The sequence below is a fragment of the Gambusia affinis genome, linkage group LG03 (genome assembly GCF_019740435.1).
Source record: "Gambusia affinis linkage group LG03, SWU_Gaff_1.0, whole genome shotgun sequence".
NCBI lineage: Eukaryota > Metazoa > Chordata > Actinopteri > Cyprinodontiformes > Poeciliidae > Gambusia > Gambusia affinis.
This window is the reverse complement of record NC_057870.1, coordinates 28,617,451-28,639,830: the sequence shown is the minus strand read 5'-3', so window position 1 is coordinate 28,639,830 and position 22,380 is coordinate 28,617,451. Positions and strand designations below refer to the sequence as shown.

Genomic DNA, 22,380 nt, shown 5'->3' with positions numbered 1-22,380 from the left:
TGAGTCATTGCGAATGACTTGATTTAAACAGAACACTGAAACGCAATTATCTGAATTTCCAATGAATACATTTACAATAACACTTTCACAATAACACTTTCACGAGTCTTTCACAAGACATTATGGTAAGATTCTCCTCAATTACTGATTGAACAAACAGGTAAAAATGGCCCACCATTTTGCTCAAGGTCGTATAGTCTTTGTTGCCAGAAGCTTCTGAATGGGGCAATGCCTGTTCCTGGACCCACGAGGATACACGGTGCTTTATTGTCTCTTGGAAGTTGGAATGATGGTGCACTACAATGAAACAAAGGATCAAAAATATTTCATCACATTATCTTAGTGTGTTCACGTGGTAACAGAAAGCAGTGGAGTAGGACGAGAAGATCAAGGCCTTAATCATGGCTGTAGCGTGATGTAGGTTAAAAGTAATATCTTTGGCCCAAGAGTAAGGGTGTGTGTTGCTCACACACTAAAACCACATATGCTTATTTGGTGTCAAACTTACTCTTTCTTTGAAAAGTAAGCAGACTGTGTAATCATCAGACAGACTAGCTTTCTAAACACTTGTCTCTTGGATTTCTATGCTTTGGGTATTCTTGCAAACCTCATTTAGTCAAAAAACAAATTATTTTAAATGATAAAAAAACCCAACATTACATGGAATTTCAATTTATTGAAATTATTAAACACTATGACTTTGAAAAGATTTTGTACAGGAGTGATAAAGTTACACCACAATGGAGATGTAGGGAGTGTTGGCTGAAGGATGGTCCACCAGAATTTGTTTTTTCATTTGCAGAAAGAAAAATCAGGCATTAATTTTATACTAGGTTTTTGACTCTAGGTTTTTGACTTGAATACTTTTCATTTTAGTCATTACCTTCGGACAAAACACGGTACCATTTCCCCTTTCTCTATCCTGTTGAGCCACGATGAACATACTCCGTGATGGATAGGTCCTTGCCCACCTGAAACAGATGATTACCAAGTAATCACTTTACCTTTTTCTCTCCAACCTGCCTCCCACTCATTTGAAGTGCACAAACTAACAGGAGAAGAGTGGCCCTAGCACACCTACAAGGCTAAAGCCATCTCTTATTTTCTCTTACAGAAGGGGAAAAAAAATCACTGTAATACAGCAAATTGTCATGCAATCATAGTAATGTGCTAAAATAGTGCAAATACCAGTAAACACTGGTTCATTTGTAGCCATTTCCTACATTACCTGTTTAAGATTACATATGCTGTCAGCAAATGTAGGTCTATAAGAACAATGTGCAGGGCCAGATTACGCAATTGACATTCTGGGACCCTCACCCACTTGGAAATAAAAAATCCTAAACTATGTAAAAGCTTTCACCAGACACACAACTTTGAAGTACTAGTGGATTCTCACCTCTGGTACGATAAGAGACCACAGCCACTGTGAGGTGAATCTCTCCTGAATACAAATCAGGAGAGGAGCTGATGGAGTAGTAGCGAGGTTGCAGCAGGGGAAGCTGAGTGAGCAACAGAGTCGATGGCATCTGGATGGAGGGGAACTCATCCAGCACCTCCACTAGTGTAGGGTTATTGTACCACTTCCATTCCTCATACTCCTGCAAACCCTGGGTTTTCAAGAAGGTAACAGTATGAAAAACAGACTGCATCAAAATAACAATTTTTATGTGTTTATTTATCTTGCTGTCTTTTGCATAAATGTAATGCATTCGCAGTGAATGGCTGAGTAAAAAAATGCATAAATTTCTTCTTTTTTTTGTCACGTAAGCATTTCTGCATCAAAAGAATGAAACAGCAACAAGCAGAGCCTGTCACCATTCAGAACTCAACTGTTTTGTGTTACTGATATTTTAGTGGTGATGAATTTGGGGCATTGCCTCCAGTTTTCAAGCCACTAATGAGAGACATAGTCCATTAGGACATCTGTGGAATCCACAATTCTGAACCTAAATCAGTTTTTGGACAGCAAGCAAATTTTGCAAAGAACCTTGAGGACTGAGCTTTTTCCCCTTAAAATCAGATTAAGTTAGGGGGCTCTAAACATTACAAAAGTGATTTTCACGAACCAAAAATCTTTCAAACTTTCTGCCACACTTGTGAGAAAAGGTTTATCATCTTATTCTGACATCCTAAGACATGATAGGCAGGTAACCTTTGGCAACATGGCTAAGACTGGTTTGAGAGCTAAACTAAAAATCCAAAATGATCTGCACTGCTCACTGTACTGTATCATTTTATTTTACAAATTTAGAAGCCCTCCATCTTTCCCTCTCACTTTAGTGACAGTGATTCTATGCATGAGTCACTTCTTGGCCTCCTCCAGCCTTTTTTCACACATCAACAAAAATGGCGGGTGACTTGTGGGAGGCACCACAATGGGGGGAGACCTCCTGGGTTAGAGCGATCAACAGCTCTGATTTGGCTCCAGCTAACTCCTACAGTACCCATTTTCAATGGTGCAAAAAGCATCAAATCTCCTTTAAGACACTGAAACCATCTCCCATATTTTAGCAAACATAATGAAGGTGAGCTTTACTGTTGCAGCTTAGGCACATGGTGAATGAAAGATGGTGGAATTGAAGATCATTCATCCATTGTCTATGCCCACTTATCCATGCAGGGTCGAGGGAGAGGGGCTCATGCCAAATGAAAGATCATATTAAATGAAAATGTCAAAGCCACGTTTTTGCAAGTATTAAGCTAAAAATTGGAAAAAAATATACTGTTTTAAATGAACTCTTTACATTTGTGGCCACAAATCAGAGAAAATGCTTAAAATAATTTTTCAGTAATTGTTGATTGTAAGAGGAAAGACATAGAATGCCATCTAAATGTACCTTACTGAGGATTTCTAATTTCCTTTTCTGCTTGTCATTGGTTGCCAGAGCTGCAAACTGCTGCAGCAGCACAGGGGTCGGAGGAGTGGTGATGTCCAGAAAGTACTGAAAAGCTTGGTTGATAGTGCAGGGAGGAATACGGGTCTCATTGGTCCAATTACTTATAACACCTGCAGATAAAACACAAAAACAGTAAAAAAAATGGTCAATTCAGATTAGTTATACCAATGTATGAATGTAAACATTGGTTGTAGTTATTCTCCTAAAAAAATATTTTAGCTTGTATTTGAGGTACAGGAACTTGCAAAAGTATTCACATTTTTGTATATTTTGTGGTATTGTGTGGCATAACCACAAAATGTACATTTTATTGGGATTTTATGTGGTACACCAAAATGTAATTAACCTTACTTCAGACTTGTACAACTAGGATTTGAATTGATGTTAAGTACTTTAATTTCAGTCTTTTTAGACAAGATATTTATGTATGTAAATAGATTTTTTGTGGCATCAAATTAAATGAATTCTACCACATGTTTTGCATTTAAGGCCAAAATGTTCACTTTTGACCCCATGGTCCCAGAACATTTTTCTTTCTGCATCCCACCCATTGCTAATAAGACTGAAAACAAAACTCCCATGGCTTCTTTTCGCAGTGACTTTCTTCGTGTCCCTATAGTGCTCTATCTAGCCTTTTTTTCTTTTAAGAACCTTGTGAAGTAACAACAACAACAACAAAAGATCTCATAGGAAACCTTTATAGTATAGCTTTACTGATAGGTGAGTAAATTACACAAAAAAAGATGGATTATTTTTACCAAATGACTGACTTCCGATTGTGTAGGTTTTCAGTTTCTAGTATCAAATCACTCCACACCAACACACATGTAGGATCATGGATAATTTCCCTTCCATTTTTGAACTGTGTGCTATTTTGTATCAATCACAAAGAATCCAATTAAGAATCCTGGAGGCCAATTTTGCAAAGTGATGTATTTTAGAAGTTGTCTCTGTCCTGTCTTAAAGTCTCCAAACCACCACAACAATCTAATTTCCTGCATGCAAAAGAGAACATAAAAGTTTGGGTAGTATTATATTTTTACGTTAAAACTGCAGCCATTATATTACATGAGACCAAACACCATGGAAGATCAAATTTGATCTATGTACACAACTCAAATGTTAACAGTTGCATTAAGTCAATAAGGCTTCAAAATTGCAAAGATATTGTTTTTATTTTCTAATCAAGGAGCAGATTATAGCTTGCTATAAGATAACGTCTCGATGTTATTTTAAAACCTGCTGTATAACTACTTCACATAAAATGGGCCATTAAAATGAATCATGGTGGAAAATATTTATAAGCTGAGTTTATTTGCACATGCTGAGCCAGTCGATGTTCAAAATCAATTATTCTGTCATGTTTCTCTACATTTGCAAAGCTCAAATTCTCCCCCATGCTGCAAGAAGCTAAAAGTTGCAGCTCATGGTTTGAATCCATGCACATAGTTGATTGATAGAAAGTGTATAGTTGAGGTTAGAGGACCATGCCAGTATTGTATTTTAAAATTAACTCGGTTATGCATCTAATCATTTGACACAAATGCACTGTGTTAAACAAAAAATTTATAATAATCTATCTGTTTTAAGTTTGTAAAGTTTTAATAACCACTGAATGTTTTAGTCATATTTTGTAATGCTAGAAGGTCTAATAAACGTCCTTAGTGTCTAAAAAGTGGAAATCTTTGATAACAAAACTTGGTGTGAAGCTGGAGCTGAAATAAATATTAACTACGTCAATAGAGTTTTAGACAGGTTGGTGGATATTTATATTCATTTACTCATTCTTGTCAACAACTGGAATTTCTGTAGTGATGGCATGAATGTAAAATTTTTATTCATTCTGTAAACATTGAAACATGTATAAAACTACTTGGTTTGTAAATACTAAACTGCTGTGTAGGAATAAATGAGTAAAAAAATCCCTTTTCTGTGATGGTATGGTTGCTGTTTCACACTGGTAAAAAACATTTTACCAGAGAGGATGCCAAACCCTCAAAAATGGCTCAATTTGTCAGGCAGTGTTTTAAATCCAACGCACACGCTTAAAAAAAAAAAGAAAAAAATCATGTTGCTTTAGAGTCACAGTGTATCTGCCGCTTAGTTGCATCACCCAGTGTTACCACAAGTGCCAAAACTGAAAGATTTCTGAGTATAGCTTCCCTCTGCAAGTGTAACTCTATAGTCTATTGAGACAAGAAAAGCTGCATCTGATTAACATTTCCATTTTCACCTCGTTCCCGGATTTTGAACTGCGAGCCTCCTGATTACATGCCCCCTGTATTCACACAGTGGCGTGACGTTGCTAATAACATCACCCACCTAGTGCCGTGTTCCTCTCCTCCAGGAACTCCACTTTGACGATTTGATTGACAGGCGGAGCATCCTCCAGTTTATCTATGAGTGCTGTTACCAGGTCCTCGTGGTTGCCAGGGAAGATGCCCAGATGGTCACCAGGCTTGTAGCGCAGGCTGTCGTGGTTGTTTGTGTCGAGCCTCACTAATATGGTCGAGCGACTAAATGGAAAAAAAAAAGACTAGAGGTTTACAGGAAAGGAAGAAAAAAAATATTGCACCCTTTTCCATCTGTTTCATTCACTTTGCAGAATGGATAAGTTGTGCACAAAGAATACACTGAAAGGATTTCATATTATAGCTAAAGCAAGAACTTACTTGGATTTTGAACTTTGTAGGTTTTGAGCTTCAATCATCATTGCTCCATATACTTTCTTCTTCTGGACACTGTATAATGCTATAAGGTAGAAATGCCATTTTATTACAGGTATCACAAACTATTCTGCATTCTACTGTGTGGGGCTGATACACTTTGAGAGTCTTTGTGTCAGGATTAAAATGAAAGCATGAAAACGGAAAACTAGTTAAGTTTCTACAAAATATTCATATGTTGATTATCTTAAAGACAATGCCAGAATTTCTTTAGTTTACATGATTTTTATATTTTGATAACACACCATCTTTGTTTGATTAAGCTTTTTGTCATTGATCTACTTTGTTTTGACTCTGATGTATATGATTCTGACTAGAATCATAGACTGAGGTTTCCCCATAAGTTAGAACGTCATCAAAATGTTTTTAGGAATTTCATTTGAAAAGGTATTTCATACATTTATTACGTAGATATTTAAATTGTTTCTGGCAAAGTCTCACCGACTTCTAAGGTGCGTGGAAGAGGTCCATAAAGGAGGAAACGCCAGTGACACTTTAAGTTCTAGGAAGCCCTTTTATTAAAAGATCAACTTTCATCAGAGTCACAGACTGAAACTTGTCTGTCTTCTAATAAAGCTGCTTCATAAAACTTTGGGGTTTGCTGGAGTTTTGACCTTTACACAGAGATATTGAATGTTTTGTTTTTTCAGTGATCATGACTTATAGTAGTGGGGGGCAAGAGCCAATCCGAGTTGGTGGAAATTTAAAAAATAAAAACTATTACCTCTGGTAAAGAGGGGAGAAGTGATTTTAAAATATGCTATTAACTATGTTTATTGTATATATTTGTAAACAACTTCTAGATAGAATGACCTTGTCCACAGATGAACAATGCAGTAGAACTAATTAGTGTGTAGGTGTATTGCAAACACCATTATACTAATTGTAGCCTTTTCAGAGGATAATATTAACAATAACAAACAAAGATATTTATTAAATTTTTTAATAATTACCATAATTACCCCCCCCCACACACACACAGATATATAAATAGTATAACATGACTCTCAGAAAGAGTTTGAATTACACATTTACACAATTAAATCATGTTATATTTATTCATTTCACAGTAGTTCTTCAGATTTTCAATATGTAACAAAGAAAGTATTTTAATTGTCCTCTGTTGAAATTGTGCTAGTAGTAATTTTCTAGTTCCAATCCTTTTGTTTCCTAATTTTGCCAGGTTTTGTATTTCTGTGCCATTATTTTGCACAATTGCAGGAAAGCTGTTTGTTGTTTCCCCACCAATACTCCAAGGCAAACAGTTGTGTGGGTGGGTATTTGATAGAAAATATGGTTTCACACTTTAAAATTACAGTTATATTATTGCTTTTATAGCTTGGCAACTATTAACCAAAATGTGGCAATGTAACAGATCAATATTTACCTGTGATAAACAATTACCCTAAGAGACACAAAACTGCAATTGTATAACAGTTTTAACCTTACAGGGGTATATGTAAGCCAACATAAGTGCAGTATGCTGAACTGTTGCATCTTTTCAGAGCAAAGACATTTTCAATTCAAGTCATTAAAGGAAATTAAAGAAAAATTAGGTATTATATGAGGTATGCCATCGATAGTGATGTCTTAATACTGCAAAAACTATTAATTTATTCAGAAAGTGACAATATTAAAGAACATCTGCAGTGATCTACTAGAAAACATTAGCATGCTTTATGCTTCCCTCTGCTGACAAGCAAGAAAATATTTTATTATTAGACATAATAATGTATTTGTTTGTAATTCATTTATTATGAGCTTCTTTTACTGATTTGATTACTGAAATAACCTTTCAATTATATATTGAATCATTTAGAAGCACCTATAAATGCACTCCGATTTAACAATCAGAACTTTGCTGCTTTTCTGGGTCTTCTTACTTGATATTAAACATACTTCTATTTGTGCATCTCAGTTCAATATTTCTCTGCAACTGAGTGTCGCCTCACCACTCTTAGTCCAAGTAGAATATTTGTGTGGGTGGCAACGTGACAGAAAACTGTTATTGGCTTCCAAATTACAGTTATCCATACTGTTTTTGCTTATACAGCTTGGGGACTAATTCACTGGTAAACATTAATTTACTTAAATAAACAGTCCTCCTTAAACATTAGAATCCCGTTATACCCTTGTCTGTATGAAGCTGAGCTTCTCACATTTACAGACCAAATGTGTTATTTTTGACTCAAGCCTTTAAAAAGGTAAAAATTGCTTGAAATTGCATTGAAATCTCTTTCCACAGTCAAGCCTCAGATCACATCTCCAGGTGATGTAATAGCTGAGTCACTGATAAATTACTGTTATTTTGTGTAAAGCTACTTATCAGCACTTATTGTCCGCTTGAAATCAAGTCACCCCTCAGTAGTTTATAGCTATGCTCCCACACGATTACTACCTTCTGTCAGCGCAGGGGCCTCTGCTGTGTACGTTAGGCGGAACTTGCTCTTCTTCCAGCTACGGTCGTTGCTGATCAAGGAGTTATTTGCCTTCTCAATGTTTACATCATCACCAACACAGAACACATCACAGGCAGCCTGGAAAGCAATCACAACCACAGGAAAGAATATCGCTGTTAGAAAAAAAAAAAATACAACACTTCAAATCCAGTCTCAAGGTTTTGTCAAATCCCATAAAAGTGGCACTTTATAAGTTAAAGTTGTTTGAAAGCATTATATGGCTTTTTGGTGTTGTTTGTGATGCTCTGTGGCTGCAGGCTTTTAAAATTTGCCTTGGAAGGTAACCAACTTTTTTTTTTTATGTCACGATGCACTTTATCCAACCACAACACAAGCCTTTGCGGTCTTCACCTAAGGAACAAACCTTAAAAACTTTCTTGGCCCATGTTCTGAATGATTCCTCCTGGCCACACAGCTCATCTCCTTCTCCCATGCGTAGGATGCGTTCACCCCCCAGCTCTTCAAAAAGCGTGTCCACAGCGTGGGCAAAGGCGCAGAAGTGTGGGTAGGCCCGGGAGCCAAGGCCAAACACTGAGAACCTATACAAAAACAAATGTATCAAAAATACAAAAAAGAAAGAGAGAACTTAAAACACAAACAAACATGGATGACCACCAACTGTCACTACAGGACCTTTACTGTAGTTGGTAAGCATGTTGATCCAACATGTTTTAGCTTACAAGTCTGGTATGTAACTTTTAGAAATCTTAATAGCAATCAAACTATTTTATGTACTATTATCCAATGCTGAGTTCAACTGTAATATCGGACAAATATAACTTGAGACAAAACAAAAGTTTTTTTTCATAATTCCATCACTTACAGCAAGTCGTCCAGGTCCTGAAATAGTAAAACAGTCACAGACTTTCACATTACCACCACCATTTCAATACTATTTTCATTTAAGAAGCTGCTGTGTTAGCTTTATCCCTAGTGTATTATGACGGTACTCCCACTATGGTCAACCTTTATCGCATCAGTTCAGAAAATAGTTTTCCGAAAGTCTTTGGGACCATTGAGAGGAGTTAGTTTGAGACTGGGTTATGTGAACTTACTGATCAGCAACAGCTTTGGACTTAGAACCCTCATGGATGCCATTGTTAGCCCATTTCTGTGTTGTCTTTAATCATTTGCGACTTCTTAGATGAGTTATTAACTCGCAGTGATTTTGGTATTATTTCACTATTGTTCCATGTCTTCTTGTTTTGTGAATAATGGCGCTCAGTTTTGTTCACTTGAGTCTAAAAGCCATAGAAATGGCAATGTGAGCCTTTCCAGAGAAAAAGGTGCCAACAAGAACAATGTCTCACTCTTAAAGAGTTTGTTTCAGATCATAAGACAAAGTCATCATTATAATTATCAAAGAGCAACCAAGATCTAAATAAATTCAAGACGGCAAATACTTTCTTATAATATATACTTTTGTTAAGCAACACAGGGATTTTCATCATCACCATAGTCTAGTTAAACTATTTCTATAGCCTCTACGCTGAGAAACAGTAATGAGCTTTGTTCTGAGATCCCTCAAAATCTGCTGACATGAGGATTAGACGTCTATGCAAACCAAGAAAATCTATGAACAAAATACATCTGACTTTAAAGTGACACTCAAATTTTGCAGAATATTCATCTAACAGTTTGGGTTTCTAGGGTGTTATTAGGTTTTTGTGTTAAATAATGAAGTGTCCCATAGTGCAAAATATACTTAAAACCCTTACATCAGACAAAACAGTCTAGAATAGATGATTGAACAATTATTCACAGTATCTTCATTTTGAGAAGTTTTTCTTGTAATGTGACACTTAATGGTAACAAATCCACAGCAGATTTTATATAATATGTAGAAACATTGCTGGTGTTGCCTCTGAATCTAAAGGCAGCGTGCTGGTATGACTAAAGAGCAACATTTCAAGGTATATTCTTCTTAGCATCATCTAGAAGGATAAGTGATTTAAGACAATGCTGCAAGGATTGTTTGTGGTTAAACGAGTAGAGGTGGAGACAATTTCAGTTTCAGACTAAAGTGTGAGCTTGATGACAAAGGGCACACAGCTGGCAAACTTATGAACCTGCAGGCAGGAATCAGTGGAGTGGAAAAGTATTAATGAATGAAAGCAGTGACATGTAAAATACAAGTTACATCATGTTACATTTCAGTTCAAATGGAAACTTGTAATTTCCATCTTCCGACAAGGAAAAACTTAAGTTAATGAACTAGAAATCAGATTTCTGTTCTGAATCCCATTAATCTTTCTCAGTACTTTATATTTTCCACATTTCTGTTTAGTGTCCTGAAAACCAACACTGCTCAAACAAGTAGATGGCCATGAAAATGTAGCCCCAAAACCCCTTCCAGTTTCACGCACTTTATCATTTTGGCCACACTTAATATTTCACATCACAGTAATTTTATAACAGCTTTATTTTAATCAAGCAAGCTAAAATGTCTCAAAAAAACCGTCATGATGACAAAGTAATTGGCGTCCATCAGTCTGGGAAGTGTTACAGAACCATTTCTAAGGCTTTGAGACTCAAAGAACCACGGAAAGTGTGATTGCACACAAAGAAAACCGTTTTTGAAGACCTTTGTAATAAAACGACCATTTCTCGCCCCTCCCTTTGTCTACAGAGCATGTGCAGTCATCAGTGGTCAATGAGTGAGTTCGCTATTATGATGACTTCATAATTTATCATTAATGTTTTATTCTCCCAGTTCAAAAACATAAGTTGACCTGTTATTGTTTTTAACACTGTATGATTTTTTTTTAAATGCCAAGAGAATCATATTTTTATCAACTGAAGGGTTTTCTTTAGTCTGACAAAGGAAAAACACCAAACACCATCATGTTGTGCTTCTTTATTTAGTAGATCAGTTGTTAGATCAGGGCACCCATGCCATTCTGATAAATTACATACCAATGTAAAAGTAGGACTCTGGGTGTGAGTGTGTGCATAGATAAAATGCATGTAAAATCTATTCAAAATCATGAGCTTTGGTTTATTAATTTTTCCATTTTGTTCAAAGCCAGTGATCCAGTAAAGCTCAGATGAGGAATGAATGGGACAACACAGCAGAACAGCCAAAGACCTCACCACCTTCAACACTGGAGAAGGAAAACACACCACCTGAGCATCACCACTTACAGAACCTTCACCTGTGGTTACTGCCAAGTCTAAGAAAACCCCATACAAGCCACCAATGCCAACATGTATTTGTGTATTCTAAGCCTCCTTGAAGACTTTAAGGAGACCCAGAAGGTTCACAGTCAAATGCTATAGTTGCTCCTGAAAGAAGGTGAAAGACCAGTCGCTGAGGTTTTACCTGAAGTTCTTTTTTTTCCCCTCTTTGTTGGTTGTCTGGGCCTGATTTGGGGCAAATCTGTATGGTGTCATGCTCAGATGTTAAAAGTCATTTCAGTTTCAAACAGAAATAAATATATATATATATATATATATATATATATATATATATATATACATATATATATATACATATACATATATATATATATAAATAAAAGACTTTCTGTCTTGGAAGTCTTGATTCATAGCTGCAAGTTTATTTAATATGCAGCTATGATTAATAAAATGATATGAGATATATTCATCCCAAGTTATAAAAAGTGAATTATATGAAGAATTTGGAAATTTTCATGGTAAAAAAATGTGGTTCCCATTACTATATAAATGTATATATTTTAAACTAGTTCATGAAGCATGTCTTTCAAATGTGTATACATGTGAAAATATGTCAGAGTGACTGTGGCTCTGTGGGTAGAGCAGTCGTCTTGTGATCAGAAGGTTGTAAGTTCGATTCCAACTTACCGATCTATGTATCAGTGTATAAATGTATGTGGTTTTGTCAGTGGAAATGGGTGAATGTGATTCTATTACAAAGCACTGAGTGGAGCGCTATACAAGTGCAGTCCATTTACCCACATTTACATGTGTATCATATATAAAGGCTTTACGTGATACACATATGAAACCGTGAAACACATGAAAACGTGTAGCTATATATGAGATATGTGATATATATGTGATATACATATACATATATATGTCACATGTATATCACAGTCAAAGGCTACATAGGTATAGCATGTGTATCACATCTATGTATATGACATGCACATGTGCATCCCATAATTCATGTGGAATTATGTGTATCCAACATACACGTTTCACGTTTTTTATGTGTATCATATGTGAAAATGTGATACAAATGAAAACATGGGGATCACATAGTTTTTTTTACCATAAAATGTTTCAAAATCACACGTATACATGTGCTTTTACATGTGATTCACATTATGTACATGTCATTCACGTGAACGTTTGTGTGAACCACATATGTGCTTTTAATATGGTACATGAGTTTCACATGTGACTTTCTCATGAATTTCATGGGATTTTTTAATAAAGCTTTTAGTTATAATGACAAAATTAATTATTAATAAATTTACCTGACATTAGCAAGCGGTCCTGTGCTCTCAAAATTGATCTTGGCCTCTGGTTCATCACTGGAGGACTTTCGAGTGTCTGAGTAAGAAGACACGCTGTTGAATCGGACCTTGTAGCTCCTGTGGAGAGGGTAAGACAGAGAGGTGAGAAGGAATTTTACTTAAAATAATGGTGGTCAAGAGGGCACAGCTCTACTCACTTTCTGTCCTCTGTGTTGGAAGTTGGGTGGCGCATTTCCATTAAGGCAGCTCCGAATTTCTGCAACAGCAAGTGAAAGACTGTTATTGTGCTGTGATCATTTAAAAAGGCTTTTTGAGGAACTTTATATTTACCTCTCCGTTTTCAGGTGGATCCCCATTGCCAAATGTGCTGGTTACAGCTAAAACCAGCGTCTCATGCTCCAAGTCCACCACATCATATTCATCCATGGACATGACCTGCAGGCGAAAGATCTCTCCTCAGAATATATTGGTAGATCTCAGCTACCAATATGTTCTAGTTTTCATCTCACTCCTCTCTGCACACTCCACTCAACAGATGCCTTGAGGCTGTAAATTAGGGCCGAACACACAGCCGCTGGCAAAGGAGTAGGTTGTAATGACCACTCTGTCTTCACCTCTAACGAGATGATAATATGCTGCTGCCACACACATTGAGTGGTCATGATGCACACAACTCAGCAGGGTGCGTGTCTGCCATGGGCCACGCGCCGATTTCATACACACACATGCAAACCTACACAAGCAAAAGGCGTGAAGAGGAAACAGGCTTTAGCCCTGCAACAACAAAAGTTTGCCCCAGGCGTTCACATCTGCCCTCCATTTGTGCACACCCACTCTGTGACGCACAATTGCATGCATGACTGTCTTCTTGTGTAATTGATCACACTGCGAAAACAGGAGAATCAAGATGCACCCTAGATGAAATGCACCAAGTACATGATAGAGAGCAGCATCTTTTCCTCCTTAACAGATTTGCACAGCCAAAGGTGTTTCAGGATGTTGTCTTAAACGACTATCTGTTCAATGCCTCTGCGAGTAAAATTGGTCCAGAACTCTGGCTCTTCAATGCATGACAAAAAGATGTCACAAAAAAAATAAAAACTTCTCAGTTTTTCTCTGTAGGTCTCAGTTCGCATTTAATTGGCTTCATCAGGCAGGGGGCAGAGAGAAGAGCGGAATTGTTTGAATTTGTACTTTTCCAATTAGATTTTGCTGAAATCGATCAAAACATCTTGCTCAACTTTTGGAAACACTGATGCAAGGTAGACGCAAGAGTACCTTAGCATCAAAGGCGTGCTTGAAGATTTCACAGAGAGTTTTGGCGTAGTCTTGTGATTTTCCTGTTTCAGTTGCAAACAGTATGGTGGCTTTAACCCTCTTGGCCATGGCTTGCCCCATTAGCTTTGCAGAAAATTTCACAGCCCTGTGGAGGGGATAAGAGAGAGACGACGTGAATGAGATGCAGAGAAAATAAAAAGAGCAAGAATCTGAACTATCCAAGGTAAGCTAATTCGGGGCACAGTGTGGAGTCATTGTGTCTCCTGCCATGATCACAAAGCAATTGTTATTGAGCTACTGTTGCAGGTAGCTACGGATGGGTGGTAATACTGATTACCTAGCTTGTACTTTCCTTGAGGCAATTAGATTAATAGCAGATCATACATGCACACAAGCACATGCACAGACAAGAAAACTGACAGAACTATGATTACTCCCAGAGGGGTTGATTGGATGAATTTCACTGCTGAGCACATTAGCCTCCCTTTCATGGGTCTTGCTTTTATCAGTAGGGTGATTACTTGTGTAAATTAGCATTAAACACTATCTATTATCTTTGACATTTGGGGCTGTAATGTATACTTGGCTCTTTGAGTGAGCCAACAAAGGAAATCACTAATTTAATATAAGCAAGCACATTTACTTGGCAAGCTTCTTAAATCCGATGGCTCTTTTCTTTGTGGGTGTCCCGTTGACTCCTTTCCACACATGGGTGTTCCAAGGATCAGGCTTTTGCACACAGAAAAAGAAAACAATAAGACATTTTTCAACAAAAATTGTTTCACATCTACGGCAGCCACTCTTGGTCTGCAGGGGTTATTTTTAATTGCGTTCCTCTCACCTGGTACTCAAAGGAAGGTGTGAGACGGTAGTTGAGCATTTCTTGGTGAAAAACTGGCGTAATGCTTCCTGACATTGGAGGCACAATCCACACCCAGTCTCCAGGGCAGCCTCCTCTCACCCGATACTCGTTCTCCATGTGCTTCATGAAGGACTCTGTGGCTGAATGATGGTCCACTATGGTCACTTTGCAAGTCTGAAGTATGAAGCAAGAATATAAAAGGAAAGGTAATATTTTAAAAGTAAGGAATGGAAAATGGCAAAATGTAAGGAACAAAGTGACATGGCAATAAACTTCCTAACCCTTAAAAAAACTATGAAATAAGTGTGTCATTACATGGATTCAGGTTTACCAAGTGTGACCCAAATTAAGTTGGATAACACATTTAGCACCCAAAAGTAATAAATGCAAGTTCCTCCTCCATATGTTGCCAAGCACTGCTCAATTCAGTGGTTTGAAATAATACCTAAGCAAATATATATTCTTCATAATACAGCTTAATAAACCAATGTTATAATAAATTTTCCAACAAAACAAATAACTTTCTGTTAAATAAAATCAGTCAGATCATTGCATAACTTGCCAATGCACAAGACACCACTGTGGGAGGCTCATGTTATCCCATTATAAGGTATAGTACACAAAACTTCTGAAGAAGCACAATAGAATAAAATGCGGCTCAACAGAGCAAATTCAAATTAGCTGGTCTGAGGAAACCCAAAGCTCTAAACATGGGTAATAGGCATCTTGAGTCATTAGCTTTTATTCTTCCCAAAATGCCCTAATCATGTCTAGCCAAGAGGAACAAGTTGTGGAAGGCTGTTAAAACTGGAAATTAGGTTAATCCTCCAGTGAAAGAATACTGACATGCAAAAAATCAAGTAAAAAAATCTAATTGTCAGTTTGCTTCAGAAACTGAACATTTCTTTGCAAAAGAAATCATATCTCTTGTAATATGGACTTTTTCCCTCCACATACAGCTCACATACAAAAGACAGAACAATATTTTACTGGGGCCAGTATATAATACAGTCATACTTATGTGATTTCTAAAAAAAATAAAAATCAGGTATCATTTTGCTAATTTTCTTTAATATGAACATTTTGTGTTGTTCTACTTATACTTGCCATTTAAGCAGCAAATCTTTAGAGAAAATTTCTAAAATAGTTCTGATCTTGAGGCTAAAGTTTATTTTTGATATTGTTCTTTAAAAAATAGCTCAATTTATTGAAAGAAATGTTTTGCAAAAAGGTAATACAACAAAGAGGATCAGTTTTTATGAGAAAAAAATCTGAAAATCCATGTAATACTTTTATCACTGGACTAATATGCACAATTTTGTGTTGTTCTTGCACACAAAATCCCTCTCATAAAGCCCTGAGTATAGTACAAATTTAAATATGGATAAATTGGCACCCTATAACCCCTCTAAAGCTTGCTTATAACAGAAGTTAACATAATGATTCAGACAGGTCAAGAGACATTTTATTTTATTTGTTACTCTTAAAAGTCAGTCATTAGGATAAATACCCCATATTACTATAGCTTTGCAGCACAGCCATGTAAATGTCAACGTTTTATTAAGTTTTGTTTATGGTGTGTAGTTCTACACTGAGCATATCACTCAGAAGGGCGCTTGTGGAGATGAGATCACTTTTGTAAACAAGGAACTTGCTGTGAATCCAATATGACAAAAGGCTCTGTTTACCCAAGAGGAAAATGCACACACCTTCAAATCCCTTGAAATCTATATTTAGAACAACTTTAAGCAAAGGATGCAATCACCTGAAAGCTGTAGAGAACAGCAATATTAATCTCCACAAGTGCCTGGTCTTTCCAAAGGGAAGATGTCTTCCTGGTGTCTAAGCCCATCTTGTTGGCAACCTCCTACAAAACATAAGATAAATGAGATGACATTAATGTGAAAACCAATTGAATGCAATGTGTTTTTTTGTTTGATAAAAAGGTTTGATTATATGGGTTTCCAAAAGGCTTTTCAATCAAATGTGAAGTGTACACACACCCCATCAGATCTGTTCCAACAGACACAGAACATATCATATCACAGACACAGAACACCAGGCAAAAATCTATAAAAATCTATGTCAAGATGAAAATGCAGTTTACAAGAAACTGGAATTAAAACAACAACAAAAAAAACTATAAGCTACTGTTTACAGAAGAAATTTTAAGACATCATCTATATGAAAGTATCTTCACTTCACTTTGTAATACATTTTTTATTTTACTTTCATTTTGTTTATATTTACACACATTTCAGAATAGTTCAGTTAAAATTGCACTGCTGCAAAATCTGTTTTATATTTGCCGTTTTTCTTGGGTGTCATACTTTTATAGAAAGAGTTCATTCTATAATTCATCACTTCCAGGTGCCTAAGCCTGTGGTTGCAACTTGAGCCAAACTAATTTACTTATTACTCTGTGTGATTGGTGCTGTGAGCTGATTTTGCTAATCATACATAATCAAACATGACCATTTTTGTTTATGTCTAAAAAAGCAATTTTATGTAATTTTAAAGTTTGTATACTACTTTGTAAGAGTAAATTATACTCTTGCAAGATTTAGACTTTTTCTTAAGTATCCATTTGGATATCATCCTGTTGCATGCAGTTTCTGCCCATGTTCACCTGTCAGACAGCCTCACAATTGATTCTGGATGTTATACAGAAGAGCTCATCATCACAGTTCTTGACAGTTGATATGACAGTTTGCAGTGATTTGTTGAGTTTGGCTTTCACCAAACATGACACTGTGAATTATCAAATATCTCAACTTTGGTCTTGTCTCTCCAAATAGCATGGTTCCAGAATTCCTGTTGTTCTTTCAGAAACAGCTATCCTAAGCCATGAACCCTTACTCTTCACAGAGATGAATGGCTTTCCTGATAAACGCATTAACTGCTTTGCTGATTATATTGTAGTGAACTTTAACACCAGTAGGACGTAGAATCTAAGAAATCTCTTTCAGATGTTGGCAATTACCCACACCAATCCAAAGTCTGACCTCTGAGGGAATTTGTAGGAATACCTGTGAAAATTGACAAATGTTTGGAATGTCTTCTAAATTAAAATACCCCCTCCCCCCAAAACCCTTTGGACCCCAGTTCCCCCAACAGTGAAGTTTCAAAATTACCAGATAACCTTTCAGTTTGTTTCTCCAAGGTCACTTATCTTATCTTTACACATTTATTTGATTCAGCCCAGCAAAGTACTAGAATGCTATTCCTATGAGTGGTACATTCGTACTCTGGATGAGTGCTTACTTTTACAGAAGTCGCGTCCGTATTCAGCTTATGTTTTTGTTATATTACGTGAAAATGCAGAACAAGAATTCATATTTTAAGAATGCAAGACTGTATTGACCTAATTTTAAGAACTTGTAATTAGTCAAAAGATTATTTCTTTCTGGCACGCATGGTCTTTGAGTTAAATCCATGGTTTCCTATTTGGCAAATTACTTAGTGCTGAATAAAACAGAAAAACCCAAAGGGCAGCCAGAAGCCAAGAGCCTTCTCCACAATTTAACCACTTGAGTTACAAGACAAATCCACAGCTGGCAGCCATGTGCCTTGAAGTGCTCCTCAAAATTGGATTGCTCCGATTTGGGATGAAATCTTTGGAAACCTTTCTCTTTACATTCTCTTTGTATTGCTATGTGACATATGACAGACAAAAACAGTCTTTTCAGCATTTTCCATCTACAATAAAAAGAGTCCTTTATGGCTATACCTAAGCTAAATTGCTTAGCTATACCTTAACACCATAACACACAAACACTTAAATTTCTTGCAAATCAGATTTCTTTCCATTTTGCCTAGTTACATTGTTTTTGGCTCATTTGATGACACAACACATGCTTGCCTTGACACAAGGCTGCAGTCAATCTGTGCCTTCCAATCTTTCCTGCTTCTAATGTCACATGACTATATCTTCTGGCATGAAAAATACCTCCAGAATGTTATAGCGTGAGCTGTCACAGAAGTCCCTCACGCCAATCTCTGTGCCCATGTACCAGCCACTGAAGGGGCATCCAGTGAATTCAAGACCGCCAATTTCTAGCAGCATGTTTGCAACTGCTGGGAGGCTGTACCACTTCAGTTCCAGGTCCTTGAACCACTCAAACCTGGGCAGATGAAGGAGACAACTGTGATGTAGTTAAAGGGTTACATCAGATAATTTGCTTCATTATCCACCACCAAGCTAGCAATATGCTTCATCTCTAGAATCCTTAAGAGCCAGTGTAATTGCCACTGAGACATGTAAAAAATTAGTGTGTCCAAAAACTAACATTACCAAAATGAAACCCATTGTTAAGGCTTTTGTAATCCTGGCCAAAGGAAGTGTGGACTGTTGAAACCTTTGGGGGGATTGATAGCATTGCTTTCAGTCTATTATTTGCAGCACTGGGTTTAATCTTGTGTAATGATGAGACACTATGCGTGGCCGGAGCTTGTGCCAAGCTGTTGCCAGAGCTAAGGGCCAGCTGATGCATGTGTATGGAGAAAAGAAAGCCAAATCTGGAAGCGTCTGGCAGGGTGATCTGTGTGTCAAGGGATTCTGAAACACTCTGCAGTGTTTAACAATGCTGTTATAGCTTGGAGTGCATCTGTAAGTGTGCAGTTGTGAATGATAGTGTGGCAGTAAAACCTGATTCTTTTGTGTAATTACAATGGTACCGTGCAAATGGAGCTTAATGATTAAGATATCAAGGGTTTTATGGCTTTTGAGATTTGGCTTCAGATATTCTGTTGCAGGAAAAGTAAACAAAACAAATAACAAATAAGAAGCTTGAAGTTTTCACTAACAAGTCCCGTGGTTACCACCAAAAAAACAAGCAAGCACTAGTCGTGCTTTCAGGGAATAATCAGCACAGTTGGAATGGAAAGATAACCAATCAGCTTTCTTGGCATGAAAGGAGCCCATTGTTTGAGAAGTGTGGTTAAAAAGATGTGCAAGTGGGTGGATGTCCCTCAGTACAGCCTCCTCTGTTGTCGTTTTGTTACATTCTGTATGTTTTATGCATGCCAAAGTGAAAAAGAAGAACTCACTTTGGATGTATGATAGGCACCTCCAGAATTAGGTCTTCAGGGATCTCAAAAAGCTCAGGGTCATTTCCATTGGCTTGCAGCAGAAGTGGAAGGACGTCAAATCGACCCTTTGGTGCTTTCCATCCAAGCTGCATGCAGATCTAAGGATGAAAGTACCAAATATTTGCCAAAGAAAAGCCAAAGAGACGGACAATTCTGCATTTTACTGATCTGTACCTCTGTGAATTCAACATTAGCAGGGTCTCCCAGAATACCTCCATCAGGCTGTTTGTAACCCGCATAGCGAATCAACTGATTGTTCCAAACTCTGAAATCATGTTTGCCATCGGTTCTCTGTGGAAATATGGTGATTGCTGACCTGCAAAAGAGGAATAAAGAATACGCTCTATTTTGTAATGCAATTAAGTAAAGGCAAAAAGAGAATGCTGTGCTATATGACATCTCTGCATGTGTGTGGCTTCTGTAAACACTGGTTCTGAAGTTAGAGGTGAGGCAACCACACATCAGGTGATGCAAGTGCTGCATTAATCAACTAGACCACTACCTGATGGATGATACTGTCAAAGCCTGGCTACATGTTGCCCAATCTAGATCCCACTGGTGTTTTAATGCTCTTTACGGGGTGAGATTGTTAATGTTGGTAAGCTGGTTGTCAGTAGCTGAGGAGGGTGTGATGGATTTACTGAACAGCTTGTCTGAATCTGGGCCAGATGAGCTGCAAGTCTGCTTCTAGTGGAAACAAGGTCATGGTAAGAAATTATAGGTAAACATCTCTCTTTGGAGTAACATGTTGTGATGAGCCATTTGTAGTAGTGCACTAATCAACTAGCCAATGATCAAAACCACCAATACTTCTCTTCATTGGCTCTGATTGGGAAGAAAAAAGAAAAAATGTGGATAATAATTTGCTTCCCTGATCAGAAAATGCATCAAATCTTAAACAGGATGGTCTTTGATGCACTTATTGTTTAGTTCAGCAAAAATCAGATAAAGCATCCCACTCCTTTAATGTGGTGAAGAAAGGCTACTATAAAGTAGCTAATCTGGTAGATTAGCTGCATGCTTTTCATCATAATAAAATGTTCTACTTCTCATTTTAATTATGGAACAAAGCTGCAGATAATTGGAATCATAATCCAGCTTTAAATTACTTCAGATTTTATTACATTGAAAAAAATAACAAATTTAAAAAGGATTATACATGATAGATTATTCAGGTATGACTGCTAACTGATAACTAAGATGATGACATGACAGTGGCTTATGAGGTCCTCAATTATAATGTTCAACATTTTTTCCCTTAGTGATTCATAAAGAACTACATTCAAATGTAAAGATTGTTTATTGATTGATGTTAAAGCAGACAAGCCAGAATTTCAGTCTAATTTGTGTGGCGCCTCTTTTTGACATGTGCATCCGAGCCAGCTTTCAGAGGGCCAGGAGACTTGTAGTAATGAGTCAGGATGCATCCATCCTACGAGAAGTAAATGTGAGATGTCACATATGATTAGGACTTGGCAGAACGTGTGTGAGGGCGGCACAGGGGTCTGACAAATGACTGCTTGTTAGCGAGGTCTGCCGCCTTACCAGCCAGGCAATGATTGGTGCTGAAGTGCTGACGGATAAATAGACAGGCAGCAGATAGTGTCATATACGACGTTAAGAGACAGAGTGCACATTGACAGATGGGACAGAGGGTCAAGTCGGGGTAGTGGGAGATGGAGAGGGGTGATGAGCTACATGGAGCGACAGATGGATCAGATGCAATGAGGGGAACCGGGGCAGAGCTATAACAGTAAGAAAACTGAAAAGAAATAATGGTATAAATAGTATTAACTTGGTGTGTGCTTTTACCGAAGGTTGCCTTTGTTGGTGGCATACTTGACATGGTTACAGATGTAGTTATACATTCCATGGGCTGTTGTGCAATCTCTGGCATCAAAAACCTAAAAAAGCAAATATGAAACAAGAAATTAAAGTTATGTTTTTGCAACGTTCAGCTGTTAAGAGCTTTACTAAAACCAGCAGACTCTCGTCCAGTTCCTGAAAACCAATCCAGAGCACCCTATGACCTGAAAAGCCAATGGTATCACATGATTCACAAAAACATGGTTCCTGAACCAGATGCCCTCTTTTCCATTTCTACACCTGAAGATCCTGTCTACAAACAGGATTTGAAACAAGAACTTCAAGTTTGCGTCAGAAAAGCAGAGAGAGCTGCTGCTTTGGGTGTATAATTACCAAATAACCCTTAAGGCATCCCTGGGGGCAATACTGCTAAAGCACACTTCAGAAATATGGAAGACACTTATAAGTCATTTTTTACAATACATGTGGAATGGAGAAAAAAACTCCCACAATTTGTTCAAAATCCCTGGGACAGTAAAGATTTGGTGGACTGGTTCAAAACAGCACAGAAGCCATACCAGTCATCCATAATCCAAGGTTTGATAATCTGTCCCCACATTGTTCAGATGCTTCACCACATCAACAAACAAATCTTCTCAGCTCATCTTCATCTGAGGTCAAAAAGAGAAAAGTGGATCTCAGCCTTTTCAGAATCAGCCTCTGCTTCAAACATGTTCATCTCTTGTGCACAAGTAACCAAGACATGTGAACTTGCTCAAGGTTGAATGTGAA

The 22,380-nt window shown here is 37.3% G+C and overlaps 1 protein-coding gene across 1 annotated transcript in view; it reads right to left on the bottom strand.

Moving 5' to 3' along the window:
* Positions 1-22,380, bottom strand: part of nos1 (nitric oxide synthase 1 (neuronal)) — a 55,946-nt gene that overhangs the window by 5,769 nt on the left and 27,797 nt on the right. The window contains exons 6-25 of the mRNA XM_044111060.1: positions 21,771-21,783; positions 21,595-21,686; positions 19,957-20,098; positions 19,741-19,880; positions 18,641-18,815; positions 16,457-16,558; positions 14,671-14,865; positions 14,473-14,558; positions 13,830-13,974; positions 12,882-12,986; positions 12,749-12,807; positions 12,552-12,668; positions 8,450-8,624; positions 8,025-8,163; positions 5,573-5,651; positions 5,223-5,416; positions 2,841-3,010; positions 1,400-1,610; positions 884-971; positions 176-297 (exon numbers count right to left, since the gene is read on the bottom strand). Coding sequence (XP_043966995.1) covers positions 176-297; positions 884-971; positions 1,400-1,610; positions 2,841-3,010; positions 5,223-5,416; positions 5,573-5,651; positions 8,025-8,163; positions 8,450-8,624; positions 12,552-12,668; positions 12,749-12,807; positions 12,882-12,986; positions 13,830-13,974; positions 14,473-14,558; positions 14,671-14,865; positions 16,457-16,558; positions 18,641-18,815; positions 19,741-19,880; positions 19,957-20,098; positions 21,595-21,686; positions 21,771-21,783 — 2,549 coding nt within the window. The remainder of the gene's footprint in view (positions 1-175; positions 298-883; positions 972-1,399; positions 1,611-2,840; positions 3,011-5,222; positions 5,417-5,572; positions 5,652-8,024; positions 8,164-8,449; positions 8,625-12,551; positions 12,669-12,748; positions 12,808-12,881; positions 12,987-13,829; positions 13,975-14,472; positions 14,559-14,670; positions 14,866-16,456; positions 16,559-18,640; positions 18,816-19,740; positions 19,881-19,956; positions 20,099-21,594; positions 21,687-21,770; positions 21,784-22,380) is intronic.